Source organism: Anas acuta, chromosome 4 (genome assembly GCF_963932015.1).
Source record: "Anas acuta chromosome 4, bAnaAcu1.1, whole genome shotgun sequence".
Classification (NCBI taxonomy): domain Eukaryota; kingdom Metazoa; phylum Chordata; class Aves; order Anseriformes; family Anatidae; genus Anas; species Anas acuta.
In genome coordinates, this window is record NC_088982.1 from 25,604,849 (window position 1) to 25,614,264 (window position 9,416).

General features: G+C 45.1%; 1 protein-coding gene across 3 annotated transcripts in view; it reads right to left on the minus strand.

Annotated features, from left to right (window-relative positions):
• KCTD8 (potassium channel tetramerization domain containing 8) overlaps positions 1 to 5,774 on the minus strand; it is a 90,553-nt gene extending 84,779 nt beyond the window's left edge. For 2 of the 3 annotated variants that reach the window (XM_068680242.1, XM_068680243.1), the window contains exon 1: positions 4,842 to 5,774. In XM_068680242.1, the coding sequence (XP_068536343.1) occupies positions 4,842 to 5,685 (844 nt within the window). In that variant the 5' untranslated portion in view covers positions 5,686 to 5,774. Of the gene's footprint in view, positions 1 to 205; positions 1,333 to 4,841 lie in introns of those variants that run through there. The other variant, XM_068680244.1, reaches the window with a different exon arrangement.
• Positions 5,775 to 9,416: the final 3,642 nt, after the last annotated feature.

The following is a 9,416-nucleotide window of genomic DNA, read 5'->3' on the forward strand; positions in this document are numbered from 1 at the left end:
AAAAAAATCAGTCCCTGAAATTGAGTCTGTAGATTGAAATGACGACTGAAATTAGAACACCAATTTCAGTAGTCTAGATTATTTCACTATGTCAAGTGATGGCATAAGGAAAATATTCTCATAATAGTAATTTACGACTGTATGCTTTGATTCATCCTTTTATGTTCAGTGACGTGCATTTTGGAAGATGAAAAGACAAAGCATATACTATTACGCTTATATTTTTAAACAATATTCGAGTTAACTGGACTAATAAACAGAACATGAAGTTTTATGTCAATTTGCCAAAGACACAACTTACAGAATCACTCCTAAGTTTTAAAGAGCTTCACACAATAGTGACCAACATTTCTAGATTCTTATACTGTCAGAAATCTAAAGCTTTCCTACATCACACCTGTGATGCAGGGAGACATGATGGATTAAATCCACCAACAATACCCCTCAAATCTTTGAGACTCCAATTCAGGCTCAGAAAAAAATAGCCCACCTTAACATTCCACAGAGAAGCAATATCCTTATTTTACTTTTGGTTTAGTCTCCTTTCTCTTCTAAGCCTAGTAATTTCTAGGTATACATCCCATACATATAAAGGGAAGTTGAAAAGAGTATCCCAAGACACTCCATGTAGCAAAGACACTACCAAATAGTGATGGATGAAGAGCAGCTTGGCATTGCCACAGAAACCACCCACAGAACGGATCTCCTTACATTGTTCCTTCAGAGCAGTTTAGGGTTACCTGCCAACACACAGCTAGGATACCCTAGCTATCCCAGTGGGATGATGAACTGGATTTGGCATTTACAGAACAATTAACATCTCAATCTATTTTACCTATGTTTTTTCACCATGTTTCAATTATCACCTTCTGTTTTCTTCTCCTCTGTATTACAAAGATCCAAACAATGAGGTGTTAGTATGGTATTTTGTTTACTTGTTTTTGGGGTGAGTGTTGTGTTTTGTTTTTTTTTTTAATTGCTTCCAACAGATTATTCCCCTACTGATTATGAAATTATTAACACTTGTTTATGACAATTTCCACAGAAAACAGTGTAATCTCTGCATACTGTGACCAAGCAGAAAATAAGTGCCATAAATTCACGCAAGTGTCACCCGTTACGAATAAAAACAGGCACGGAAAAAAAATGTCACGTGAAACAGGGATACTGAAACAGAATACAACATTTTTTTCATGAAACATTATTGTCTTCTTACAGTATGCATGTCAATTCAAAGTGGATAGCTTCCAGCTGAGCATGATGCTCTCAACACCCATAAGTCAGATTGTGTAGCAGATGTTAAATGTAAAATCCATTAAGACCAATTAGATTCTACAGAAGAGAAAAAAAATATATAGTAATAGCATGCACTGGCAATTCTACATTACACAATAGCACCAAGAGATACAGTGAACCACAAAAGAAAAGCTTAAAAATGTAAATTACACAAAATCCTTACAAAGAGACCTACTAACAGAGGGTTTGCTAAGTTGTCTGCGGCCATGTGAAGTAAGGTCTCCTTGCTTCTGGTCTCCCATCTCCACCTACATGGAACTTTTGTGAGGACTATTAACAGGTAATTAACTAAACAGTGGTCCACATGGTGGCCTGAAACTAATGCAGCAAAAGAGCTTGAGCCTCTTTCCCAAACTGCAGACATGTTTCACACCATATTAACAGAACCAAATCACTCTCTCATGGGCTAAGGTCTGTAAGCTTTAATAGCCCTAGTTAGTCTTCAGGTTCTGAGCAAGTATAGCTCAGAGCTGAGCTATTGGGGGAGAAAAAAAAATGAAAAGTGATGCACAATTTTTTTGAAAGGAGAGCCCTTTCAATACCACATTAAAAGCTACCAATTTTATCGGCCATTAGGAGAGAGAGTTTGTAATAGATACATGGAACAGATCTGTTGAGCACTTTCCAGAAATGAGCCATCAATATGTAGTAATTGTGGAGACAAATGAAGCAGTCCCTGCATAGGTGATAGTTTGCACACCACTGGAGGCAAATAATATATATTTTAAAGAACTATGCATGCAAAGAAAGCATGTCTCTCTATCTGTCAGGACATGTTACCAAAGTCTGAAGGATCATCTCAAACAACCCCTGGTTCTTGAGTCAGAGTTGATTCAACTAATCCATCCATTGACACTAAGCAATCTAAAAAAATAACTAATTTGTGTTTAGTACCCAAAGTGAATTTCATCTGCCACAACATTTCAGAAAGTGGAATTTATTTCCTTAAAAAGTGAGACTGTATTTTGAATTGAAAAAACAAAAAGATAGAGATATACTAGAAACAGACCTGAAATCCATTTCCCCAAGCAGAGACTAAAGGCCACCTTTGGCCTTCAAATGTTCTTTAGTAGCTTGGGAAGAAACTCATTCAGCTTGTCCTGATCTAAGGCAATGGCTACAATGTGTATATCCTCATGTATTTTTCCACACCTTCAGAATTGTCCACAAGTCCTCTGGAGAAACAGTTGGAGAGAAAACTGTGTGGCTGCTATAGAATTACAAACCAACAACTAATATAGCTGCTGGTAGCAGGTGCTCATGATGTGTACAAAGCTGTGTTTATGTGAGCAAATAAACAAATACGGTCCTGGCAAATGGTCTTGGAGAGACCACAGCCAGTAACTTTGATGAGTCTTCTCCCCCCTGGTATATAGCAGCAGGGCAGGCTTTCAAGGTTTGCTGTCCCTTCAGTGGGTTCTTATGCAGGAGACAGAAACTACAGAAAGCACCCAATCCATCCAGAGCCCTCCATTATAAAGCATTGTTTTATCAGAGATCTCCATCAACTGGACATTTAAGTCAGTTAAAAAGAAAAATAATCCCTAAGGCATTACTTCAGACATCGTGCTCTGCCTGTTTCTCTTCTTATTTGGATTTTTTTTTCTTTGTTTATTTTTTAAAGTTATCTCAGCATTGCTACATTTTGGAAGAGTCTATCATACAATCATACAGAAATTTATAAAATTACACTAAGCAGAGGTTGCCAAACTAAGCTACGAAAAATAAAACCTATTCCCCTTCTTTAAAGCCTACTTTAGCTCAGCCATTGTTTGCAACCAAGAGTAGGGGAAAAATAATAATATTAGGCAAAAAATTAAGTTTTCAATTATCAAATTAAGTAACTAACTACCTGTTTTACTTGTTATAACACGGTAAACTGGAAGCCAAAAAAAATTAAAAAAGAAATTGTGGTGTACAACATCTAATTCATCCCTGGCATGATTCCACATAAATCAGTGGCATTACACTGGGGATTAATTTGGAATGCTGATCTGAATTAGAGCACTGTTCTATACAGCAATCATAACACACACACAAAAGAATCCAAAACATTGTAAGCATCACAAATGCACACAAATAATTAGGCACCTAAAAAATCTATGTCTGAGCAAACAGAAGAGGCTATTTCATAGTCTTGATAACAACAGTAAGGAATTTCTACTATTTTGAAAATTAGGTCCCTCTTTTTCAGAAAGGAAAATTAATTAACACATATTTTACATGATTAAGTCCACACAGAAGAAAGTAAAGCCCCTCTGACAACTCAGTTTTTACATCTCCTAATCAGATATGACCAGCTTGATGGGTTACATAACGAATCTTCAAAAGCTGTTTTAATAATAGTTTTGAAGACTGAAGAACTTAAGTTTGTTCACCAAAGGGTGGTCACCACCTATATAACATAGAACTATTGAATGAATTTCTCTTCTGAAAAGAAAGCCATTCACATCTCCCTCCTCTACTAAATCCTGTGCCCAAGTCTGGTTTTGCACACAGAACAGGTTGCTTCTGTTAAGCCCCACTCCTGGTGAGGTTTGGGGTTGTGTATCCCACCCAGGGGCAGAGAGATGCTCAACAAAAGCTCTCCTCCTGCCCTCAGACAGCAGGAGACCACACAAAGGTAGAAGGAACAAGACAGGGAATGGAGAACAGCAGGGCTCCCCAAACACACCAGTAAGGTTTAAGGCTAACCTCTGCCTTTCAGAGACAAATCTCTGCCAAGGGCTGGTGTTTTCCATCCAGCTGCTGTTTCAGCAGTCCAAACCCCTGCCCTACAGAGGGCTGAGTACTTTGCAAGATAGAAACACAGCATTCTCCATCACTTGATTCCCCTATTTGCAAGTGACCCACAACCTTTAAGGCTAAGCAGAGCCAACAAGCAGAGTTACTTAAGAGCTATGTACACACCACAGAGCTTTTGTGTATGCATTTGGGCTTTTTCCTCCCTTTGAGCCAGGCTCCTTGTTCCCCAGGACATGGCTCTGCCCTCGCTGCCCTCACCGGGAGCGCACCCGCTGCCAGCAGCGTGCTTACTTCGCAGCTAACGAGAGCTGAAGGCGATGTTGTAATGAAATATTAAAAACCCTTCCTCTCTCCCAGCTCCAGCGGCGCAGTCCCCACACCATGGAGCGGCACAGCCAGCACTGGGACCTGCCGCGATGCCCCTGGGGGAGACCTCGGCACGGGGCAAGGGGGCTGATACTCCCCGGGGTGCATTTACTTCCTACTAAAAGGTGCAAACAGCCCTGATTTCTCCAACGGGGTCTTGGGGGGGGGGAAGAAGGAACTGCTCCCGTCGGCACTCCATCAGGCATCCCCAGGCTCCCCCCCCCTACACAAAGTACCGTGGCAGTGACAATGCTTAAAGAGGGGTCGCAGCCCCCTTTTTCCCCCACCTGCACGTTGCTGCGGGACAACAAGGTGTTTTTAAGGGTATTTTTAAGGGGTTGGGGGCAACAAGGTGCTTTTGTTTTTTATTCAGGGTAGCGGGGAGGCAGATTTAAGCAGACACCGCTGCGCACCCCCCCGGGGGCAGCACTTACTGAAGAAGATGTACTCGGTGTAGCTGCTCCAGATCTTGTCGTCCCTGTACTGGTTGATGAAGGCGGCGGTGCCGGTGGAGTTGCAAGCCACCATGTGGAAGCCCGCCTCGGAGAGCCGGTCGAAGGCTTGCTCCAGGTAGGTGAACTTGAGGTAGAAGCGGGAGGTGTACTTCTCGGGGGGGCGGTCGGGGTCGCGGCTCTCGTTCAGGGTCTCGCCGAAGACCTCCTTGGCCAGGGCGATCCTGCCGCACACCATGATGCGGGCGACGCGGCGGAACTTGGCGTCCGCCTGGTTGTCCCGCACCGTGGTGTAGGAGCCGCGGTAGCCCACGGTGAGGAAGCCCGAGCGCTTGTCCAGCGCCGCCCGCTGCAGCCGGTCGCTGCTGCCCTGCGAGTTGCTGTCCTCCAGGTCGCTCTGGCAGCCCTCGTCGTTGAGCGAGCTCTGCTTGGTGACCTTGGGCGACAGCAGCTTCACCAGGTCGCCCAGCTGGAAGTACTCGGCCTCCCGCAGGAGCCGCTCCTTCTCGGGGAAGTGCTCGGGCAGCGCCAGCTGCTTGTCCCGCAAGTAATCCAGCACGTACCTGAAGAGGAAGCCGTCGCGGTCGATGAAGAAGCGCGCCCGGCTGTCCCTGGGCAGCTGCCGGGCCGCCGCCGGGCCGCCCCGGCAGGGCGAGAACATGGTGGCTAGCGTGCTGTCCGGGACACTGAGCAGCGTGGAGTGCCTCGTCACGTACACCTGGCCCCCCACGTTCAGCTCCACCACCTCGGGGAACGGCGAGCCCGACGGCCCCGACACCATGTCGCTGATGGGCAGGATGCTGCCGCCCGCCTCCTTCAAAGCCATGGCTGCGAGCGGGCGGGCGGGCGGCCGCGAAGGAGGGTCTCCCTCCTAAAAAAGGCGGCCTCCCTCCTTCCTTCCCTCCCTGCCTGCCTCCCTCCCTCCACCCACCCCACCCCTCCTCCTTCCCCGCCGCGCCCGGAAGCGCCTGGACGGAGCCGCCGCTCTCCAGCTCCGCCGCGGGGCGCGGCGCCGGCCCTCACCTGCCCCGCGGCGCCCCCTCGCTGCCCCGCCGCCGGGACGGCCCTGCCCGGCCCCCCCCTGCCCGGCCCCGCCCGGTGCGGCCCCGCCCGGCGGCGGGGGGCTCGCAGCAGCCCTGTCCCCGCGGCCGAGCAGCCCCCGCAGCCGGCTGGCACTTGGCGAAGCGCTGCCAAGCACGGCCCAGGGGAGAGCCAAGCCCCTAGCCCGGCTCCTCCCCTTCGCCTCGGCTGCTGGGTGGCTTTTTTGGTTCGCTTCGGATTATTTTTATTTATTTATTTGTTCCTCCCGCTTAAAAACCTCTCAACCTCTCCCCCAGATCCTTCTGTCTCTCCCATACGCTGCCGCGCCGCTCGGCGCTTGCAGAGTTTCACAGCCAGAATGACGGTGGTCCGTCCAAAAGTAGCATCCAGCAGGGTGCATATGACAACATATTTCAGCGTATAATCAGCACGCCTTCACCGCGAGGGAAGGGGAGGAATTTAATTGAGGGCATCAAAGAAACGGGTATTCAGCCGTGCCAGTGGTACGGCTCTGACAGGCCGTGTTGGCACGCAAACGCTGCATGCATCGTGCTGCTGCTTCGCTGGGGCACGGCGTGCTGGGGTCTTGATTTTCAGAGCACTGTGGTAGAAGCTCAACATACTCTCTTGCTTCACAACAGAATTGGGGTGATTCAAAGCAGAAAAGAAACTCAGCTGCCACCAGGATCCAGATGCCAAACGCAGATTTTGTCTTGGAACACATCACCATCTGGATTGTTGGCTGTGTAACAACTACATTTGTACTCTATCTAAAGAGTGTGGTTTTTTAATTTTTATTTATTTGTTCTTAGCTGGAGCCACAGCTCACCTGCATCCAGATTTCTGATGCATGTACTTTCAGTCTGTGCTGCTGGAACGCACTAGAGTGCAGACTTGTGCCCATGTATTGGAAGAGAGACGTGTGATTGCTCTTGCCAGTAGAAACTAAGGCCTAAAACAGACAGGATTTCTCAAACTACTAGTGCCAGATCTAAGTGTGACTCTGTTTTGCTGGGTACTTCATGGCAACACTAATTTTTTATGATTCCTTAAAAGTTAAGAATTCAAGCTTTAATTATGCCATATAGACGCAGTAGCCCAGTTCATTCATAAGTTAAATAATGGTCACACTTCAGTCTTCAGAACACATCCATTCACAGGTACAGTTGCAGTCTCTCACCTAGTCACTAGAAGGTGCTGGTGAAGAAGAAGTTTCCTTCAGCAGTTGCCAGAAGCTCAGTCATGTTCCTCAACCTATGTAGAGAGAACTTCTTTTAATGCACTAGCACAGATATCTCTCCAGCACTTCATCCCACCTGCCTTAGGTACGTTTTTCACCGTGGGATGAATCAGTCTATGGTGCTACCATCTCCCTCCATTTGCTGTCAACAAATGCTACGTCTAATGTTTAGAGAGCATTCCCAACTTTCACATGGTTAATGTTAGGGGAGGTGCATCTCACCTATCCGTTGGGTGGGGAATGTTGGAAAGACTGAGAGAAGACTTCAAGAAAACTAGGTTATGCTATGCTTCAAACTTAAAAATTACTTGGGTCTGAAAAAGATTGTTATAAAGAATAAATGTACAGAAAAGATACCATTAGTGCCTCTTCTTGACCACACGCCGAAACTGATGAATGGTTTTGAAAACAGGGATGACTGTAAGAAATTAAGCCACAATTAAGCTTTCTCTTTGGTTATTTGTTTGAAATGCTCTTGAAGGTCAGAAAAAAAATATTCAAACTGCTAGACAAGAAGAAAGTAGAGCATTATTGTTTATTGACCATTTTGTCACATATTTCTTTAGGTACAAATCCTTAAGGCATGAGAGAAGACAGTTTCCTTGTCTTATTCTTGCCTGCAGGGTTTCTCCTTGAGAATTCAGTTGAAATGTTTCTGCTGATTTCTAAGAGGACAGATTTCATACCTGCCCTCTTATGTGTAGTATGGAATAATAATTTGTCCGTGTCTAAGACAACTTGTGTCAGAGCACTGCATGACTGTGATGTTGCAGCATTACACCGATGAATGGCACTGAGCTGCTACCATACCCAGTACAGTGCCATTAGCAAGGAAACAAACGCTTGTCTTTCTGATCTCCAGAAACACATGGCTACAGCACAACTGTGTTAAACTTTCTCTCTACTGACTTGTATTTGTAAGTACGTAATCTAAGGATATGCAACTTGACAAATGTTAGAGTGAGATCATTTACCATGTAGGATTGCCCAAGTTTGGCAGGTTGCATACAAGTCATGCATAAAACAAATGTTAACATATTACTCGGGGAAAGTAGAAATTTCTTCTCAAGATTATTGGGGGAGTGGGGGCAGGGAAGGAAAAATGAGTCCTTCATTTTTTCCAAGCTTAACAGCCATTGTCTGAAGCACTGGAAAAATCACCATACTGAATTCTTGCTGTCACTTCTGCATTAAACTCCTGTATGCTGCCAATTATTTGGTCAGCTTATGGTTTCCTCTGTGAATAAGTACATTCTGTGCTCAAAAATGCATATGTCTGGGTCAATGACCAAACCTCATATAAATTTCAAAGATAATTTTTCACGAGAATGGGGCAGAGAGACCATATTTGTACTCTATAGGATAAGAAGCCTCTTCTTCCTTACATAGTATGTCCCAACAATGTCCTGCAATGCCATGTGGGTGAAGCCTGAGCCCATTTCAACAGAAACAAGTAAACGTGCAAGTACATAAGTAAATTTCCTTATGCTTCAAATGGGTGGTGGTTTTGATTCCTAAAGCAGAGGGGGAAAAAAAGATGCAGGTGAAATCAAGAAAGTGATTTTGGGGAGCATTTTAAGATAGGGCAAAAGACCTCATATAGGCAAGAATTTCTCTTTGAGATTCACCAGCCCTGACCTTAGGTAGGCACACTGGTGCAAGCAACAGACAGCAACAACAGCCCCTGGAAAAGCAGTCAGCCTGGACAGACACAGGCAGACCATATTCCTCAGAAAAAAAGCATCCTTTTACCATAGTTCTTCCTGCTGTGGAGTCATTCCAGGTGCTGGCTTGATCAGGCTACATGATAAATCCAGACTTCTCCGCGACAATCACGCTGAGACGGGAAAGTAACAGAAAGGATGGGCAGGGAGATCATCCAGACTGCATCATCCAGATCGACTGGGTCATCCTTATGAGAAATTCATATAGATACAAGCACACATTTACTGCTGCTCAGACCGCTCAGTTCTGAAATGGAAATCAGGATATTAGGGACTAACACATTTACTTGGCTTATTGCTCTGTCAGTTTTTGAACTGATAAAGGTTTAAACCTGTAAATTTTTTACACCTGTAAAAGGCAAGTTATTTACATTTTAAAAAAGTTTCTGTAATCTGTTATGAAAATGTATTTGGTTAAAAACTGATAAATAAAATATTTAAGGTTTCTGAGAAGAAGAGTGCTGAAGGTGAGAGTTACCTTCACAAGTGACTTGTCCCCAGACAACAGTTAAGATTAGAGCACATATTTTAAAGATACATTTCAACCTTTTT